Source organism: Falco cherrug, chromosome 5 (assembly GCF_023634085.1).
Source record: "Falco cherrug isolate bFalChe1 chromosome 5, bFalChe1.pri, whole genome shotgun sequence".
NCBI classification, from domain to species: Eukaryota; Metazoa; Chordata; class Aves; order Falconiformes; family Falconidae; genus Falco; species Falco cherrug.
This window is the reverse complement of record NC_073701.1, coordinates 24670996-24692108: the sequence shown is the minus strand read 5'-3', so window position 1 is coordinate 24692108 and position 21113 is coordinate 24670996. Positions and strand designations below refer to the sequence as shown.

At 42.4% G+C, this 21113-nt stretch overlaps 1 protein-coding gene across 1 annotated transcript in view; it reads right to left on the bottom strand.

The window, feature by feature from the left end:
- NINJ2 (ninjurin 2) overlaps positions 1-20281 on the bottom strand; it is a 49782-nt gene extending 29501 nt beyond the window's left edge. Inside the window, exon 1 of the mRNA XM_005440849.3 lies at positions 20147-20281. Coding sequence (XP_005440906.2) covers positions 20147-20179 — 33 coding nt within the window. The 5' untranslated portion in view covers positions 20180-20281. The remainder of the gene's footprint in view (positions 1-20146) is intronic.
- Positions 20282-21113: the final 832 nt, after the last annotated feature.

The window sequence follows — 21113 nt, the reverse complement described above, 5'->3', positions numbered from 1 at the left end:
ACAGTTAAATGAAGAAGCAGCCCCATTTGGACTACCTAGTGTTTCTGGACAGTTGGCAAGTCTGTACTTTCTGGAATATATCCTTGAACTGAGAAATCACTGCATTGTGGAAATGACATCTCCATATGTAAGAAGTTATTGTAGCCACCTGGAAAATGCACAGAAAGGACCTTCCTGGCAATTCTTTTCCTTTGGGAATCCAGGATCCCACAGAAAGAAAGACCACAATGAAATCTAATAGTAGCATCCAATACAAATGGTTTTCATTCTATTCACTTTTTTCTATTCCAAAGACGCCACCCACCCCCCAAACAGTTTCTGCTACCGCAGCATGGGGCTATGCAATGTGCATGTCTTGCAGATGTACCTGAAAGTCCCTGAGTAATAAAGTAGACTCTGCCCCACGACCATTTCCCCCCATCACCCCTACATACCACAATCATCTTTAGAACGAGTTTTCAGTCAACGTGCTATTGTGTCTTGACACTGAGGAAACAGAAAGAGTAGACCTTTCCAGTGTGAATGCACTGAAGATGTCCCAGCTGAAATGATTTAACTATCTACCTTCAGAATCCCTTCATCACAGTCAATAGGAAGAGAGTCATGTGGTTCCCTGTGAAACCTCTCATGATGGGGACATGGTTGAATATGCCTAATTTGCCTAATGTCTGCCCTCAGGCCTGCCCCAACTGGTGCTGTGCTCCTGTGCACATGCTGCATTCTGCCACTGCCTCCAGGGTTCTCATAGCCTCCTCTTTACATCTCTGCCACGTTTTCTTGAAAGCTTTGATTTAGTACAGCAAGTTATCTTGTGTGCTTTTAATCCTTTTTTCCTTCCCCCTCCCTTAAGAAAGGAATTCTGCACTTACAAAGGGATTACCAAGTCTTGGTAGCATTAAAGGAGTGAACAAAGTGAAAGTCTGGGGAAAATTCAAGGCTATTGATGCAACTGAATCAAAGTTGGCATAAAATTTCATAATTCAAACCTGCTATCAAATCCAGTTCAGGTTCAAAGGAATCAGGAAAATAAAAAATTTTTATAGAGCACTGAAGTAAAAGTTAATCACATATTTTTTAATAGTATATGATCAGAAGAAATGTCTTAAGCTAAGATGATGTATCATCCCATGATGCCAGCCATTCAGAAACACTATCAAACTCCACTCGTAAAGGACTAGACTAACATCCAGTAGATGTGGTGGACTGAACCTTGTAAATTATCTTCCTTCTACTATAAGAGTAGCTTTATTGGGATTGACAAATGAGTAATTGAGATCTACTTTGGAAATAAAAAATGAACTATTTTTTTTTCTTAAGTAAGATGCAGAAACCATTTTCTTTTCATCTCAGTTTACAATAGAGAGTGTCTCAAGATCTTTGGGAAAACCTACATGAACTGAAAAGCAAGAGTACCTGTTAGGTACTCCAGTGAAAGTCCAAGACAAGACTTCAAATGAGTTCAGAAAGGCTTTGTAAGTGTCAGCTTCACATGTCTCTGGAGTACTTCTTGCTTTGCGTCATACACAAGTCATAGGAGGGAATGGATAATTTCAAGCTAAAGCTCCCTCAGTGACAACAAATAGAGTCAAAGGGTGAATCTGCTTTGTACCCACAGGAGAGGAGTCCCTCTTTCATAGAGTGGAGGTTGGTGTTTGAAGAGTTCCAGATGTCCTCCAGGTTATAGGTTGAGGTACTGAATGTAAATCATGCCTTTCTTTCCAGCCTCTGTCGGTTTGGCTGCAGATGCAAATGTCCTTGCTATTTCACACCTCAGATATTTAGAAACATTTCTCACACTCGAGAAGTTTTAAATCAGCAATTCAAGAACCTAAAAGAAGAAAGGTTAATATCCATGTTGTTCTTAATTAGCAAGCCACAGTTATTGTGTGTAACTAAATCAGAGCCTGGAGTGTGAATTTTGCAGGAGTTATAAAGTGATGATTAATCCCTAAATGAAGATGCCTCCCCTGTTCTTTAAACTCAGGGATTGTTCTCCCTGTTAACAGAGGAAAGGACTTTGCTAAATTATGTCTGATGAATCTTACTGGCAAATATGCTGGCTGGTAAAGACAAAAGCTGTTGTGTTATTAATGCATCAAAATTAATTATGCTAGTATAACTGGTTACCTTTGGCACAAGTACAGAGCTTGAGGGACCAGACATAGTGCTGCCCTATTTGTTACCATGGTAGATGATTATGAAAGGAGTACAGATCTGGACTTGCATAACTCAAAAGCAGTTCTGAGCAGATAGTAAATTTCCAGGTTAGGAGTAAAAAAAAAATACTGCTTTCTCAAAAGCTGTCATTTAGGACCCAGAAGGAATCTGAGCAACTCACAGGGGAAAAAAATACAGTGTAAAGAACTATGATCAATGTTGTACTGACTAATGGGTTCTCACAAACCACTCTGGAAAATGTACTTGATGTACCCTTAATCTGGTACAAGGCAGTAAGAACGGTTTAGGTGTGGCACCTATTTTTACCTCAGACTTCTCTGGCCGTATCTTCCATAGTTGGGGCTGAATGCACAAGCAAAATGGTGAGCAGCTTCTGTGAGACTGCAATAAACTATTTGATCTGAATAAGATGGTATAACTACTTGCTGCTTTAGGTAGCTGCTTTCCTTGAAATTGGAGTTTGGTCAAACTATGCAGTAAGCTCAGGAACTGTGATTGCTTGTAAGTACTGCTTCAAACTTGAGCAGGGTAAACAAGTAACATCTGAGATACGGAGATAGTTTTCTACTTCCCGAGAATGAAAAGCACCTATTTTGATAATCTCATCAATGCAAGGCTGCAGAAACTTCATCAGGAAATGGCAGGCAACAGTGAGCATCTTTGATACATAAGAATATTAGCAAAACACTCAGTAAGGTTTTGTGTCTCCTGACTACAAAGAAGCTTTTTCAAAATTATCTGCAGACCTGAATGCAGTCCAGTAGTTGAAGCACATTTAAAGTGTGCCAAACAGTGTGTTCTTCGTGTGTGCCAGATGTAAGCAAGCAGTGATTTATGTGTGCAAATGCCTCTGTGCATACGTGCATATTAGCTCAGCTGCAATTTAGCACAAGCACTTTTGAAAACTTGAATTCTGAGCTGCACTTCCCCCATTATTTGTTCTTTCATATTACAACAGGCTCTGCTCCTGAAAAGATAGAGTGGAAGTTGCAAGAAGCTGAGGAGATAAAAGTTTTAGCTCAGTAACAAATGGAGGTGAGTGCTAGTGAGTCATCTGCTAAGTCTGAGGGCAGATGGCTGGACGAGAAATTCCAAACCATTCTTTTAATGCTACAAAAATCTCTCTAAATCTCTGACTGTAACTATGGGGTTGTTCAAAACCAGAATCTGGAAAGATGAGAATAGTTCACTTTCTCAGAACTTAGCTTCCAAATACAGCTGTTAAGACCAATTTGTAAACCTTTAACCTGTGTCCAATGATAGCAGTTACACATCTCTGTGCAGAAACTGAGTGATGAAAGGAACAAATGCACACGCATCTATAGGGAGGTGAAGACATTCCACTGGGGGTGGAGTTGAAGATTCTTTAAGGATTCTGACAAGGTGCCCTCTGGGTCCAGGGCAAGCAAAACTGGATGGAGAAAATGGACTTGAATTCTGCAGTGACTCATGATGCTTAGTGTGCTTCTGTATGTTTTAGCCCAGTGATAGATGCTGTTTCAAACCACAGGGAAGACATGTGGGTATATCTGATAGTGAGTAAAGCATTGTGCAGCTCTTGGTGGCTGTGATGCCTTGCCATCATGGTATGTTCAACCCATAAAAGCTATTCCAGTTGTGTGTCATCAGTTCTAATTGCCCCTCTTCATTCTTTTGTGGTATTGCATGGCACAGCTCTAAGAGGCCAGAATTATTCTCTGTTCTGCATTTGTACCCAAATACAGCTTCTGAATTACACCAGTTATTCTGCTAATCCCCTTCCTGATTTGACCAAATTATGTTAGAAACTGGCTATGGTCATCTATACGAAAAAGTGAAGCTATCAGCAAGACAGTGTCTTCCGCATAACTCTGAGGGTTACACCTTGTAGCTATGGTGATCTAATAAGAGTCCAGAGTAAATGCTCTTACTACGAGCCTTGTGTTCTCTTGTACTCTTGCTTTCATAAGATTCTGTTCTGAGCCAATTCAGCTCATTAAGCCAAGATAAATTAAAAAAAAAAAAAAAAAAAAAAGAAAGAAAAATAGACGATTTTCTCCAGCTTTAATGAGCAGAATTGTTTGTGAGAAGGGTTTGGCAAATGCCAGTGCAAGGGCAAGGTGGGATGTGTCTCTGGGAGCAGCAGATAAGGAGGAGCAAAGGGTCGTAGGCTGAAAAGGCTCAGGGCCTCCCTCTTTTGGGAGCAGCAGGCTATTAGATCATCCTGATATCTAATCTTTCTGGTTGTTAGTCATTGTCTTAGACTGGGGGAGTCATGACAAAACTTTTGTTGCTATTGTTGTTACCCTTATGACACAGAGGAAACATGACTTATTTCACATAATTTCCTTCATGTAAACAATGAGTAGGAATTCTGTGTGTTTGGGACACAATGACTTCTCAACAGCTTTTGCTGTCTGATGAGAGTGCTGGGCTGGGAAATAAGGGTGATGTTGACTCTGGAAATGGCTACAAAGAGCAAGATGTAATCCTCATATGAAATATACACTGAGAGACCCTGAGGAAAGGAACCACTTATCTCAATATATGTTGTCCTCTTAAGGTCACTTAGGTAAGGTCAGTGTAGCAACATTTGATGATATACTTGTGCCAAAAACTCATTAGCAATCCAATTAAGCCACACAAGGGGTTAATCATGCAGTAGAAGCTGTATCTCCACTGGAAGTTTTGCCACTGTAACACCACAAGCATCAACTTCACAGTATGATATACGAAGTATAGGCTGAGGCTTATATGTGGCACAGAGTGATGCAGCATCCTGGGTTTTGTGAAAGGTAGCCGCACTGTGGAATGGTTCCCCCAGAGACGGACTAACAGTGCAAAGTATGGGTCTGGATCCAAAACTTTTAGCAGTTCACAAGTGGCCCGCCCCAGTCTCTTATTTCTAGTCCCTAACTCTTCATATACTTGTACATGGTTATACATATTTTTAAAGTCCCAGACTGGTCTCAGAAAACATACAGGAGCGTGCCAAGCAGGAATTGCTAGCATAGTATTTAGAATTTCACATTAGAGTCAAGTAGCTGTGCACGAACTCACCTAGTACTTTGTGTATTTTCAGAGTGTAATCTTTGGTTACCTGATTTGTGTACAGGTGCTCAAATTGTGTATGTGGAATGTCAGCAGCTGATTTACTGAAAACATTAAAAAATAGGTTACTATGTCTATGCAAGTTCACTACGAAGAATGCTCCCAAGCTTGCCTGTACATGTTAACTCTTTTCTTTCTGTACCCTCTAACACTGTACACAATAACCTATCTTCTACATCAGTGAATCAGTGGCAACATCTACAGAGCATCAGTTTCATTTACCCCTCCTCAAGGAGCTCTTTCACCATTTGCTGAAGCCTTCTTGTGACCCTTAGATGAAAGACACTTCATCTGTGTAAAATATTATTATTATTGTTGTTAGTCTAGTGTTTTCAGTGGGTTTCACTGGAACCTGATGTCCTGCCAAAAGTAACACCCTGGGAATCTTTCAACAACTGTTCCTGGGTGTTCTGTAGATTACTGCTGTTTTCTCATACACTGTCCCTGAGAACTGCATTCTCAGATTAGAAAAAAATGTCAGTCCTCTTCCCTCTGTGAAAAGAACTGCTGTTCGGTCTCTATATTAAAAGATTAAGCTAGTACTTTTTTTCTGGTGACTGACTATTCCGGCTGTGTTTTGTTTTCTCATTAACCCCTTTGGAAAACAAGTTCAAAATGTTAAATAAGATGGATGTGAATGATCTTGTAGCATTATGCAAACACTTTGCATAGCTGAGACTGGCCAGTTAAAGGAAGACTGCTGGAAAATTGGGCCCAGACATTCAGTCAGCAACTTTCAACCCTGCAGAGACAAAGAACCTTTAAGAGCTAACTTTATAATGAGGAGCTATAGTGCAGCATGGCAGAAATTAAAGGGAGGCCCAAATCCCCTTAGTGACAATTGTGTTTTTCAGAGATCTCCTGAGCAGACATTGCTTTGGGAGACCTTTGGGAAGGGGTGTAGCAAATGAGGCCTCCCTAGGAGACTGTGTTGGGGAAGCAAATGCCTCTGGGCCAGAACAGAAATGGAAGGAGATTAAAGCAGAATAACCATTTCTCTGACAACTGAATGCCCAAATTCTGCAAATGTAGTCTTCTTCTGAAACACATTTGCATTCAGCCACTGAACATGCAAGTTTCTGGAGCTGGAAACAAATTTTTGCAGGAACAGACGTTTCTTATGATTCCTTTGTCACTTTATCTGGTGTTTATCCTGTAGTTTCTCATTTCAAGGTGACCAAGGGACAAAAGATGTGGGAACCGCTAACGCAGAACAAATGCCCTGGATTTCAAGTGAGGTTCAGACATGTTTTGTACTGGCACTGGATTCTTATAAGGAGTAGCCAAAAAGCTGTGTCCAAATGAACTCCTGAATGTTTGAGGAGGATGGAAGAGTTAGGGGAGAAGGAGGGGGAAAAAACCCTGGACCACGTGGGGCAGACTAGGCACTGGATGCCTGTGTTTGAGGCAGCATGGTGGCTGTGATGGTCATTAATTGGTATGAGCTCAGAGAAGCAGATCATATTAGCTCTCAGTTTTAGGTGTATGTTGAAACAGTTATACATACCTAGCATGAAGTGATGGAGGAGCTTATTCTTATAGTTTATTCACTTTTGATCACACTTTTCTGGTTTCTGCCTCCTCCAGCAGAGCTCACTGTCATTGGAAAAGCTCAGCTTTATTGTCAATGTGTTGTGCAATAGCCCTGTGGAGGGGTTTTGTGGTGCTTTTCTGTGCAGTCACTACAGTCTTTTTCTGAAAAAACACAACCAAATGCCAGTCTTCCCCTTTTTTCTTATTCACAGTTTCTCATATCTTGTTTGGGCACCCTGATATTCCGATGCTGCTGCTTGATATGACCAGAGAAGATGGGCAAAAGAAACTTCTTTCCACTTATTAATATGATCATCATCACCACTGACTCTTGTTCTATATTTATCCCTACTTGAGAAGAAGATAAACATTTAGTGACATTGTTACAATTGTTCTCCTCAGTTCTTGACCCTGGCACCAAATATTCTTGTTTTCATTGGGTCTTTTGAAAATGTCTTACCTTGTAATCTACCTTCTGAAAATATACTGCCTCAAAGGATACCTCTTCAGTCTTCCACCTTGAAGGCCTTCATTCAGCTACACCCACTACATTTGAAGGCAGCTGTGAAGACTTTCCTCTCCTTCCCTGCCCTCCCTACCTTAATTTCATACATCCTTCTAACACCTTGGCTGCTGCAGTATTTGAGTACAGAATGTGAATTTCCCTTTGCTCACAGGTATCAACATGTTAGCGTTGATTGTGTACGTAATACAGGTGCCTTGGGCAAAAGGCAGACTGAATGCTGCTTGGTAACAGATACAATATTCCCACAGTTTTGGGCCCACAGGATATTATCTATAGCATAACCAAGAGGAGTCACAGAGTCCTACCTGCCCTTCACAATGCACCAAGAGGAGAAGGCAGCCTTCAAAGGATATAGATCTTTCCATACAAAGATTGTGATCAGTAAATAGCAGTGTTCTCTTAGCCTGTGTATTTTGCTGGTCCTAAAACAAACGTCCCACAAGTGTTGCTCTCATTTCTGCTGAATCAGCCTTACAATTATGCCTACTAAGCAGATGATAACAAATGAAGAAGTACTTTGTCATGTGCCATGTGTATGGAAATGGCTGATACAGCTGGAGGAGTTAGTCCTCTAGGCACTGTCCCTTATTTCTCAGAGAGGTCAAGAATAGTGCTAGAGATTGTGTCTTCTGATTGAAGGATAGCCACTGAGAACAGTATCATTTCAGATTGCTCCAGCCAGAGCTGCACCAGTATATACCCTCAATGTACTTCATAAACAGATTTATCAAGTCCATGGACATACGTGGTTAATTGTACAAGGCTTATGGTAAAGCTCAGTGCTACTTGCTTTTGCATAACTCCTTTGAGGTTTGGTTGGCTGAACTTTACTTTTCATAAGTCATCTCATCATACGTAAAATAAAAAAATGGGAGGAATATAAAAATTATGTTAGGCACAGCAATAACAGACAGACTAGGCTCCTAGCTGAGAAACAAATTCTCGTCAGATAGGAAAAAACAGGGAGGGGAACAAAGGAAAAAAAAAATTGCTTTTGGATCAGAATGGAGAGGAATGTATTGTTATCACTTGCAGCCACAAAGTGATGCATCTTTTTATTTTTTAGCTAGCTGTTGGCGGCTACAGAGACACCTTTCCCTGCAGCTGGCCAAGCATCTGAGTCAGTTGCTCCCACAGGAGAGATAATGTCCCTGTTTGTATATTGTGTGAGTAAGGCAAGAGGAAGCCTTTAAAGCGACCCTGCCCCACCCTGGCTGTAAACACCTGAGTTCACCACCATGCTGGCCCTCATCCGAACCCTGAGCCTGTTCCCCCACCTGGGAATCTGTAAAAGAACTGCCATTTTGCCATGGCCCAAAAAAGTGAATACTGTAAAACTGACCGAGTCCAATAACTCAGGGATATGCCTGGAGGCTTGTGGCTGAAGGTAGCACAGAGGGGGTTGGAAATAAAACAGTGGGCTGCTCAGCTCAACATCGCTAACCAAAAGCTAACCTAATTAGTAGCCACCAAGACCTGTTGCCATCTGCTCTTGAGCTGCCTGTCTAAACCTGGTCCTGAGTTCAAATCTCTGTGTAAAGATACAGATCTACCGTGGGCTTGCAACGCTGTCAACATCAGAGATAGCTTTAGTTATCTCTTTCTTTTCACGGTCTCAGCAGAATTATTAGTATTAGTATTATTAGATCAGCTCAGATGTGAAACGTATCTCTTGCTATACTTAGTTGCTCAGGCTAGGATGAAGTGGGGAGTTCCATCTTCTCTGGTTTCTTGGAATGGAGACCTCCAGGACTCTCAGTTCTCTGTATCTGTAATCCCCCTTTTGCTTACTAACATTCATAACCTGTTTTGTGGATCACACTTCACTGGAGCTCTCTTCTGGGGCTGCACTCCTGGTTTGGTTTTTTTTTCCTCTCCTTCATTATTTGCTTCCTATACTGAAGTAGTCGGGTTTTGGTGTGTTTGTTTTGTGGGTTGTTTTTTTTTCTTTTCTTTTTCTGGCACGATGAAGATACTGGCTCCTCTGTGCATGTGTTAGTTTTTTTATTTTGGTAGGCCCCTATCTCTTTTCCCCAAGATTTGTATAGCTGCACCTGGATAGGAGTAGTCTTCTCCCTCAAACTCTGTTGCATCCTGGATCCTCATCTGAGAAGGAGGGGAGAGGGGCTTTTATTGTGCTGGTGGACTTTGCCATCCCTGTCTGAATCTGAATAGGCCAGCATTATTTCACAAGTGCTAAATCCACTCACAATGGTTTTAAATGGTTGAGCTGCTGAGCCAGCTGAACAGCAAACACCAGAGGGGAAACCACATTTCGTGAGCGTTTCAGATTCCTTCAGACTGTACGTGGAGCCATTAAGAGCAAAGCAAAAGCCCTTTGACACAACTCCCTTCGGCAACTTTTTCACAGCTGCATGCCAAAAATGGGGGCTGGCTAAGGAGCTGGTCCAGAATCAGCTCCCAAGAATCTAGCACATGAAGATGGAGTTCAGATCTGTTTCTGTTAAAAGAAAACAGCAGCATATTATATTTTCTTGTAGCATATTAATCCTTTGCTGGATGTCTCTCTGATCAGTGTGGATTGCCAGTCAAGGTATCACTATGGACAAAAGATGAAAAAAACCCACGTTTATGTTACGAAGGAATATTTTTTTATTGTATTTGTGTTTGTTTTCCTTATTCTTCACATCTAAGTTAAGAAGAACCCAGATTGTGTATCTCATGGTCTTCTGATCATCCCAGAAGAACTAGATCTTCAGCTAACATGACCAGCCAAGATCCAAGTATGCAAACAATTATCCCATTGCAATAAGATGGATGAAGGCCTATCTAAATGAGCTGCTATTTCTGTCTCTGTCCAGACTTGTGAAGTCAGGGGACTTAATTCTTCCTTAGAAGATTTAATTGCATATTCCCTAAATAAGTTCTTTCACAGTGTTCTGGATTAGTTTAGACACTTTAGTAATGGAGGGTTCCTAGCCCAGACAGTCTTGATAGAGTGATTGAGCAGTTACACTGAGGCAGCAATAATAATTGAGAGTGGTGGTGAAGATGAACCTCCCCCCTCCAGTGCTTCAGCTCCAGTCAGCAAAATATGTGTGACCACAACCTGAAATCACACAGGGATGTGCACGAACATTTAATCTTGAATCAGCTAAGAAAAGGTGCAAACTTAAAGTAGAATAGTTGCATCAAGAACCTGTATGGTCATTCTGAGTCAGAATTTATGTTTAATATAATTTAGTTTGTTTTGCTTCGGCTCTGGGGTTTGCTTCCTATACCAACATGGCTGAGCATGACTCTAGCTCCATCAAGAAAGAGGTGCAAACACAGCTATGCGCCTGAACTTTGGAAAGTGTGTCAAAATTTGTTTCCAGTTGATGCTGAAGTACATTCAGCAGGGAAGTAACTGTGTATCATCTCTTACTGACAGCTTCAGTTAATGTTCTTCTTTACATTGTGTGAAGTAACAGAGTGATTTCTGATGACTAAATAAAACAATATTTAACAATTTCTTCAAAAAAATAGTGGAGATTAAGCATTTAGTCAGTGAGAAGCAGAGATGAAACCACAGAACACACTGCTGCTCCATGGCAATCCACCCATCCAAACACAGATGCTCAGTCTTTCATTCCTGCTTCTGTCACTCACTTTCTACTTGTGTGTCTTTGAGTGCATCAGTGGTCATTTAACCATCTCTGTCTTGACTTAATATCTGTAAAATAGGTAGGAAAACACCTCTTGCTCCATGTGGGGATTGTGAAATTAAATTCACTGATATTTATACAATGCTTGGAGAACTAGGGACAGCAGAACTTTGTTCTCACACAAGTCCTGTCAGAGTACAGAGTATTGTTGTGTTGTTATTTTCTGAAGAAACATTCCTTCAGCAAAACAGGTTACAGAAGAATGATTGGTTGCTCTTTAGCTCTTGTTAGCTTGGTAGGAGCAGTTATTTTTCTTACATAACTAAAGTCTGTGGTGAATTTGGGACTTTTTTTTTTTTTAATTCCCAAAAATATTATTTGGAGTTGTGTGAGTGCAAAAATAGAACTGCTGAAAATATGCATAAATATCCACAAAAATTAAAACCCTAAATTAAAAAAAAAAGAGCCTGAACAATCCACATATCGGTACCTCACCTCATTTGCTTGTTCTCATTTCTCTAAATCTCCTGACAGGATTCCCCCAGAATTTCCAGCACTCGATGAACCTTGACCAAGCAGCTTCGTGAGAAATTTCTTCCTCAAGGGTTATTTTGAATAGAAAGTTTTAAGATCCTGAGTATAATGGTTTTCACAGCTGTAATTAGAGAGTCACACATCTGATTCATATAATTTGACAAGGAATTATAACTCGCCTGGTTCAAAGGAGTATGTCAAGGTGTATGGTAACTGGTGATGTGAATCTTGCAGCTTTTCCATCATTCTGGTGTCCAATTCAAATGTTTCTGTTATGTGTTTACATACCTGGGGCAGTCTAGATTACAGTAGCGGAGCTCATTTCTTGTATTGCCTTTTCTCAGAGAGAGTTTTATAAACATTTGACTCATAAGCCAGGGATGGGGAAATGGCAGTCAAAATGCTCATGTACCCCTTTGTACTTGGAGAAGCTCATAATTCTGTGTGTTGTTATTGTATGCATGGAGCATCGCCCTTTTTTGGTTCTCAGAAGAGAAACAACAAATTAACTCATATTTTTCAGGAAAGACTAAGAAATGGTGACTTGAGCTGAAAGCTTCCATTTTAGTGGTTAAATGAGTGGAGGTGCTATACCTGTTTGATAGCTGAGGGTGAGCAGTAAAGCAGGTGCATGGTTCAGTCCTCAGGCATGGGCTGGAATGAAGCTGAGGGAGGCAACTTTTTGGCAAAAGACACAAAAATCCGTTTAGCCATGGTTTAATGGGTACTTCACATTGCAGAGGACTCCCACTCACAAAGATGCCTCAGTGTGAAGTTTTGCTGTTGGCCAGCCAGGAGAACTGTGTGTTGCCACCACCATAATCAGGTTTATAATTACTTACTAACTAAAAAGCACTCCTTGTGCACTCAGATCTGTAAGATGCAGTGTGGGTGAGATGTATCTGTATCTCAATGTGTAAAAGAAGTATCTGGTGAGAGATGGTGCCCCTAAAGGTTGTAGCTGAGGAGAAGATGGTGGAATGAGGGGACAGGGGTCCCACTGGTGGTGGATATGCAGGTGTTGTGAGCAGGACAGGCCAAGCTGGCGGTGCAGCATGGGGGCGGCAGGAGGGTTGTCTTGGGATGGTTTCGTGTGGCTGCTGGCTGACCTTGTCCTCTGAACGGAGTGTAGCCACACTGACTTGCTACCACTCTCAGTGGGGTGTGGGGCCCCTACCGTGGAAGGCCCTGAGTGTCCCTTCAGCTTCTGGCGCTGCACAGGCACCATCTTGTTATCTCAGATCCTGTGGCACTTAACCCTCTTCCCCACCCCTGCAGGGAGACCATGTGCCTCCTGGGCCTTGCTCCCTCTCTGCTCTTCCTGCTTCAGTCGTATGAGCTTTATAAAGTAGGCACAGAAATCTGTTATAATTAATAAACTTCTGTAGCTGCCAGCCTCTGGGGTCCTCTCCCCTTACCTCAAGAGAGGTGGCAGCACCCCCCAACTCAAGTGACTCCTGCCCTCCCAATCTCCTCTTCAAAAATGTCTGGGCTTCCTCAGGTAACTTTTATACAGCCCATTTCCCCTCCCTTGCAACTTTGAGCGTTTCTAGCTGTGACCAGAGCTTTGGCTCCTCTGTGGTTATTGGACATGGAGGCAAGGTGCTGTGCACTCTGGTCTTCAATGAACCAGCCCTACAAGGCAGTGGGGGAAAATGTCCTGTTATGTACTGTTATGGCAGCCCCAGGTCTGAGTGAAACTCCTATGTCTGGTGCCACATGGCCTCTCATGCAGCCCAGGGAGGTCTGGGCATGCCTCATCCCTGTGAGGCCAAAGAGGTGGCACCACTCATACGGCAGCTTCGCCCTCAGCAGGCCCAAGGCCTGAATGATCTGCAGTCAGTGTCCTCTGGCAGCACGGCCTCTTTTCTGTAGTTTATAGCACTTGGTGGGCAACTTTTTAGATATATCTGAGGAAATGACTGTTCTAACAGCACATCATTGCCTTTTTTTTCTGCTGCAGGGCTATCTTAATCCTACCTTAACCCTGAACCCAGTAGAAGAATCCCATTTAACAGCAGTCCCTTGTATTCTTCTGTGGGAGGACTCTTTTGGGAGGAAACTATTGTTTCAGTGAGAGCGGATTCACTGCCCAATGGGTCAGTCCAGCTAACTGACTATATGATATACTCTCTATCAACAGCCCCTTTCTCCTCTTTCCCTTCTTTACCTTCACATGCAGGGTTTCGCCATGGACATGGCCTGTCCAGTACACAGCATGGTGCCAGGCTTGCTCTCTCCGAAAGACATTGATACTTTTCTTTCACCATCCCTCAACAAGGTGGGATATGAGGGAGCAGACCAGCCTCTGGTGTGAGGCGTCTGAGTTCTGTGGGATAACTCCAAGGATATATGTGACTCCATATGTGCCTCATTTTCCCCCAAATACCCTAAAACCTGTGGTCCAGTTCCTCAAGATGAAAAATACCATCCCCACGTTTGGGAAGGGCATAAGTGAATGTTCACCCGAAGTGGGAAGGCTGGCCGTGTCCAGGTAGAGCAGGCAGGAGGAATGTATAGGGGAGAGAAAAAACACTACATCTGACTATAGAACAAAGGACCAATCAGTACTGTCTGTAAGGAAAAGTCTCCTTTTCAACATGTTGTGATCACACTTGTCTGTCTTCTAGTGTGTGTTACTGGTTCCTGGGACCAGCACAGGTAATGCTATCAGACTTGCAGGTCCCTGTGGCTGGGGGAGAAGCGCATAGGATCATTCTTGCTCCAAAGCATCATATCCTGGTTCACACCTGCCTTTTAACTAACTATGGCATAGTGAATCTCTTGCCTAAGCCTCTAGCTAGCCCTGCGAAGGCTTTACTCTCAGGTAGCAGTCCAAAATCTTGCAGTCTGAGTGATATCCGCTAATGAGAGCAATCATCGCTACTGTTCGGGCCCTCCCTGCTTCTTCCACTGGCTAGACCCAGGCTTGGACCTTCATCTAACTCATCTGAAGCGAGGGGTAGCTGCCACTGAAACGAGAGATCCTGCTGCCTCTGCATGCTCTCATGGCCACACAATCTTAGTCATTGGCGGTTGTATGATTCACTGCAGGACAGCAAACCAGAACACTAACCCTGCCAAAAAGTGGTTAGTTTCCTCCGAGTTTAGCTCTCTCAACCAGCTTTACCAGGGTCAAATGAATGCCACACATGGTGTAGTGCACCTCTGGGAACGAGGAGTGGGATCCTGTTTGAGGGGCTGTAGTAACAGGGTTAGTTTAGTTAAAAATACAGTGAGACAAGTTCCTTAAACTCTGGATGGCTGAGTTGCACACACCATACAGGCATGTCACAGGAGCAGCTCTTTTGTAAGCACTTGAGATTTTCTTTCCAAAAGGCTTTCTCTCTCTCAATGCAGACTGTCAATATCCGGGCCAAATTACAGAACCCAAGCAACGCTACTGAAGTCCACTGGGGCAAGGACACTGCCCCATGGTTGGTGATATCAGACTGACACTGTTCTAGGAAATCACTGAAGGAGAGTAAAGGTTCTACAGCACTGGAAAGCACAAACTGGCTGTTGCTGCAGAAGCCAGCAAATAAAAAAAACCAAACCCACAAAAAAACCAAGAACCTGTAAGCACATCACAGCCTCAAGGCACACATTAAAGCCACAAAAAAACACAAACTCCAAAGTCTAACCCAGTTGTTAACACACTTCTTGCATCCCCTCATTAAGCCTAGACTGAAGGTGGGATGTGGGAGATGGGATTTACAGTGGTAAGTGGGACTTTCCATTTGTTTTGTGGGTATTTCAGAAAAGTCCGCACTGTCATGCCTATAGCTAGCTCTATTTATCTGCCTGTCTAAAATCTTCCTGCTGTAGATCTGGTAAAAAACTGAGCACTGGAAGTAAACTATCCAATTATTTTAAATCTTTTTTCCTTGCAAGTTGCTTGTAAACCTGTCTTTATTTCTGCAGATGTATTTTGCATGCAAAGTATTCACCAGTTTCTGCCAAAAATTTTCAGAGTAGGGTCTGCTTTCCAGAATGATTATTTTATCTGTTTACTCTTTTTACTTTTGATGTATGAATGATTCCCTAAATGGTGAGGTATTATTTTTGCTTCTCATCCCAGAGGACTGTAAATTTTTTTATCCAAAGACTAAGAAACTACAAAAAGAAAGACGCATCATACAATATATAGCCTCTTTTGCAATACAAATATGGATGACATTCATCTGGTGCATGTCCCTTAAACACCCATTTATACAGAACATAACACCCATGCATGAATAAGAAAATATAAAACTACAAACCTAATAAAACTCTGGAGCCATTTCGTGTCAGGCCCAATCTTTGCTCTGTTCTGGAATATTCATCTCGGGGTCTGACAGACTTAGCCATAGCAATAATGTGTGAGTGTTACTGATTTCAGCCATCCTCTGACTTTCCCCTGGTTACTGCTGCCATGGTGGGAGTGGTGGAACGGATGTTGTCTCAGTCTTTCCCATTCAAAGTCTGGTACGTTAGCTTAAATCACCGATGAAACGGGGTTGTGTTAAGATGCCAGATCATGAACTGCAGCAGCTGAGGTACACAGCTAAACAGATTTTATGGGTCTTTTGCTACTGAAAAGAACTGTCCTGTATGGCTCCCTCCTCCTCTCTCCCCCCCTGCAAATCTCTATGGAAGGGTTGGAGGCGAGAGTCAGGGGAATAATAGCATAAAGAAGTGCAGATAAATCAGCCAGAGTGTGACTGTCAAAGCCATACTTCTTTTCTAATTTGTAAAGCTTTATTTCCTGAAGTTAAAAGAAATTGGTGATGGGATCTTGTTGGGTTGTTTTATTTGTTTCTATCCCAAATGTGTTTTTCTGATCCCAGCTATCTCAGGAAGCACTCTGTTATATCTCATCAGGTTACTGGTCTGCCTGCCTGGTTTCTTTTTAATGGCAGATGCTTAACAGGGGAAGATGAAAGTTTCACTTTGAAGCCACAAATAAAGACGTCTGGGAAGAAAAATGCATAATTCAAATTAATTGACATTGAAGTTTTATTTTTTTATAGGTAAATTAATCTTTTTAATTAAAAGATTTAAATTCAAGTTTTATCTTTTGTGCTGGCTGGCATAGATCTGGTGAGGCTGCTCTACAGCCTTGTGGCTTGCTTTTTCACTTCAGCACAATTTCCTTTCTACATCTTTCTGTGCATAGTTTGAGGTTTTATTGGTCTTCCTAGAAGTCACAACTGGAAAACAAACTTCTTTGAAACACACATAAAAGAGAATTTTTGTGAGGGAGAAAGTGGATTAACAGGAGATACTTCTTACTGTTAAAAAGGAGTCCTAGGTCTCACTTAGAGACAATTGGTGTATAACTTCCCTAATGCACGGTATCACTCGTAGTCTGGTCAGCAATTGTGCCGTTGCCTGTAGGGAACTGAAAAGCATATTTATTTTTATCCTGCTATTGGCTTATGGGATTTAAAAGTACCTTTTTTAGCTTGCCTAACTGTAAATATTGTTACTGGACCTCCCGACCTCTTCTCAATGTTTGCTCCAACATTTGACCTTCTAACTTCGTCCAGGAGATGGCAAATTTCACAGGCTGATGACAAGCTGGCTGAGGGAGTGTCTCCTGTTATGAAGACTTTCAATTTTGCTAAGTGAGCTCCTGTTCTCATGTTTTAGAATAAGCAAAAAAGTTGGGGACTGATCAGTTCTCTTTAGAGCCTTCTTAAATCTTGATTGCCTCTTCTAGCTCTCTCCTATGCTAGGCCAGAGAATCACATTGTTTTCATTCTGTTGTTACTTGTTTAGGGTGGCCACGCACATGTTGTATAAGAAATGCCAGCAGGTACTGTGCAAGTGCTTTGGGCACAGGACCCTCTTCCTATACATAAAAATTCCTATTTCTGTATTGTATCATAGTTAACTCTCATGACTGCTCCTGCTAGTCCACCCAGGAGCTTTCTGAGGAGGTGTGAGTCATGCGTTACCACCCCAGAGTGTGCAGTGCACATTCCCACAAGCTCTTCATAAACCCACAGCTGGAAACTTCCAAGATGACACCTGCTCTGCATTCAGTGCTCAGAGCAGGGACTCAAAAGAGGCTTTTAAATGTACTTTCAACTGAAAGACTTCTTTTTTTTCTCCACCACTAATCACTCCTCCCACCACCTCACACTAGTCAAGTCACGTCATTGCCAGGACCCTCTGCTTGCCTCAGCTATGTGTTGCAAATCCCAATTTAGGATCCTGATGATTATGCCAATCTGTTGCAAATGGCTGATTTAGATTGCTTAAAGAATCACCATCAAAGCTATTAGCGAAACTGGTTTTAATACGGTGGTGTAAAAATGCAACTTAACAAAGTTCACTGGCAAGGTTCACTCTATTACTGTACGGCACAATCATCTGAACAGTGATTCAAAACTACCAAGGCACAAATCAAAGTTACCAAGGCACAAATCAAAGTTACCATACTACAAGGTTATGCATGATATCAATTGCTTACCAAAGATCTGTTGTTGGTAAAAGGTGTCTCTGCCTCAAGAAGCAACCTTGAGAAGCATCTCAGCTCAAGGGGAGATTAGCACCATGCAGCCAGGCTGCTTAGCCAGGAGAGCTCAAAGAAGGCTCATTTAGGCTGTCACATTTATGGAATAAAGTGGTTGGCTCGTAGTCAAACTGCATACAATGGTAAAGGTACGCATGAGACACCTTGTACCCCCAACTTTCTTTGTTCCTTGATAAATGAGTCTTGGAAAAGTCACCCCCTATTCATGTATTAATTGCATGATCGGTGTTCCAAGCCCATATGCATCAATGCTTTCTGTGTCAGTCTGCTCCTCTGTGAGTTTTCAGAGAACTGATTGAATCTAGAGGAGTTCATAGCCTGTTTATGGCTTAGGCCTTTACCTTCTTTGCAGCCTGAATCAAACTACTATTAGTTTGGTTAAGGGATTGAGTACATCCATCACATTATGTGGTCATATGTAATGCTTTTTCCCTCCCCTGCTAGTGCTGTGTATTTCCTGGTCATAAGCATGCAGGAATCGGTGTGCATTCACCTATATTTTGTGCTGTCTAGTGACTTCATGAAATCCCTGTAAGGTGTCACAAAGAAAATCTCTGGTCAGTAGCAAGATTTTTCTTGTGGCAACCTGTGTAGACATGGATAGAAACACTCCACATCTTCCTCCTCTAAAAACAGATAGGTAGGCTCTTTTCAGTTTTGTAACTCAAGGAACCTTTGACTTTCTGGGCTTATTTATTTGACTATCATAAAGATTGAAGATGCTGAGAACCACTTTCGGGTCTTCACTTAACCTCAAGATGGGTTGAAAGAGAAAAATTTAAACCTCGGATTTTTCAGAAGTTTATGAGCATTTAATTGGTGAAGCTGATTTTTTCATCTATGAAACCTGGGCTTCAAATCCACAATAGATCTGAAACTTTCTATTGTGTGGAATGATTTAGTATTCAAGGAGTTAATGTGACTTTTATTTAGCATAATTTTCTTGTCCCCTGCCCTTTGCCCCCAGTTTCTGGCTTACTGATTCTGTATTTTTCTCCTTATTATCTAGCTCCAGGAAAGCCTAACCTCTCTATTCCCCAGTCCTAAATAGAGTGCATTTTCACCAGCTGTCACAGCTACCTGTGCCACGTCTCTTATCTGAGCATAATTGTTCCTAGGTCTTCAAAAACTGCTCTGTACCTCATTTCTCAGTGGAGATACATTCTGCAGGATCGCAGTGCCTGAGTCCTCCTTTCTAGTTAAGCATAATTGTACTGATTATTTCCAAGGGCACAAATCTTTCCATTTCAGTTTCTTTGACGTGGGCCAAAGAAACAAATATTGAACCCCCAGGTAGACTTCCCCACTTTCAAGTCTAAGGATGGTTAAGATCATCACAGACAGAAAAATCAGCTACAAAATTTGTACCCTGCTGCCAGCCTGCTCAGGGCTGGAAGCTGTGCCCTGGCCAACATTTCATGTTCTTCCCTTCTCCAGAGTTGTCTGAAGTGTGGATCTGGACTTGAACTTCTGAAGTTTGATGGCTGTTTGTGATCTGGGCTTTTGATTCCATTTCATCTCTAATAGTTTCTTTTTCCAAACCCTTGGGCAGTTGCCCTTGCCTAGAACACACGCTGAGCACAAGAAACAACCTTCTTAAAAAACACAAACAGTCAGAAGTGGAACACAGAGAACTGAAAGAGCTTCACCAAGAAGTTTTGTTTCCCTATAAACTCTACATAGGAAACTCTGGCCTCTGTGCTCCCTCAGCATTTGCTGTATTTATTTCTTTTCCTCCTCTCCAGATTGGGAGCACTTTGTGCCAAACAGAGAAAGGCTTTGTGAGATGAGGAACAGCTCAGATTTTTGCAGCTTGTAAAGTATGTGCTGCCTCCTTCTGAAAGCTGAAGGCTAACTTCTGCCCCTGCTGCCTCTCCTTCCCCCAAAAAGCAGCTCTTTTTAGTAATACCTCTTCTCTTACCCTCACTCTTTTGGAAAAAGGCTCATAACAGCTCCTGGCAGAACAGTGCAGAGATCCTGCCATTACCTTTTCTTCAAAGGAGAGCAGAGGAAAAAAGCATCACTGAGTTTTCAAGGGAAATTAGCTGCCAAAACTGAGGAGTGAATGATAGGAGCGGTGGATTTTTTCCCCAAAACTGGGGATCTTCCCTCCCGCTTCTCCCTCCCACGGGTATTTCCCCAAGATGGACTCACTTGAAGATTGATGTTCTCTCCTTCTGAGGCCATCCTTTTGCCCCCAGCTCTCTTCCTCTGCAGACGGTACACGGAGTGGGGCACTCTGTGCTCCCAGAGACTCTCTTCGCTGGACCGGGACGCGCAGCTGCTGGAACAGACCTACTATTCATCTGCCAGCAGCCGGCCGGCCGCCTTGGCATCAGCTGGGGGGCGAGAGAGGGGGTGGCACGCCAATTCTTCATTGTCCAGGCAGTCCATGGAACAAGTGTCCCTCTTAGACTTTCCGTGACAGTTGTGTTCATTACGTGTCTGTGCTACGTCTCCGAGTCCAGCTGAGCCTCATGAGCTCACTTGGGCTGGGACACGGTGATGCAGCCAGTGTACCAAGAGGTTCCTGGCATGGGCTGTGTAGCTGCAGCAGCGATCCCGATCTCTCCATCTCTCAACCAGCATGCAGCAGAGCGCACGGAAGAAAAACTAATGGTTGAAGAGATTAGGTCCAGAAAGTTGTGCCTGCTAGCTACTGCTGCTGCTGCAGATATTGTTATATCTCAGATAAAATTCGCACTTTGCTCTACAGTCCCTTCTTCTCATTTTTCTCCCCAGTCAAAATGCCCTTCCTTTCCCCTCCACAACATTTCATTTAGTTGAATTTGATATGTCTGTTCTTAGCTGAAATTAAGTCTCAGTTTTCACTTAAGCAAAAGAAAAAAACCCAAAACAACTGTAACTGACAGTGGAATGGAAATGTATGCAGCCAGAATCAAGTCACAGTGCAGAAAAATAAGTTGTTATCATTATGTGGAATCCTCAGGCAGAAAAATCAGTGTAATTCTCTAGATTTTAGAGAAACTCTGCTACTCTGTACTACCTGCCGATCAGGTAGGCGTGTTTGGCTTTTGAAAGACAATTTCTGTAGTTACAGTAGCATGGAAAATTTATGGTAAGTAATATATTCTGTTTAAACAGTTTAGCCAAATGCATG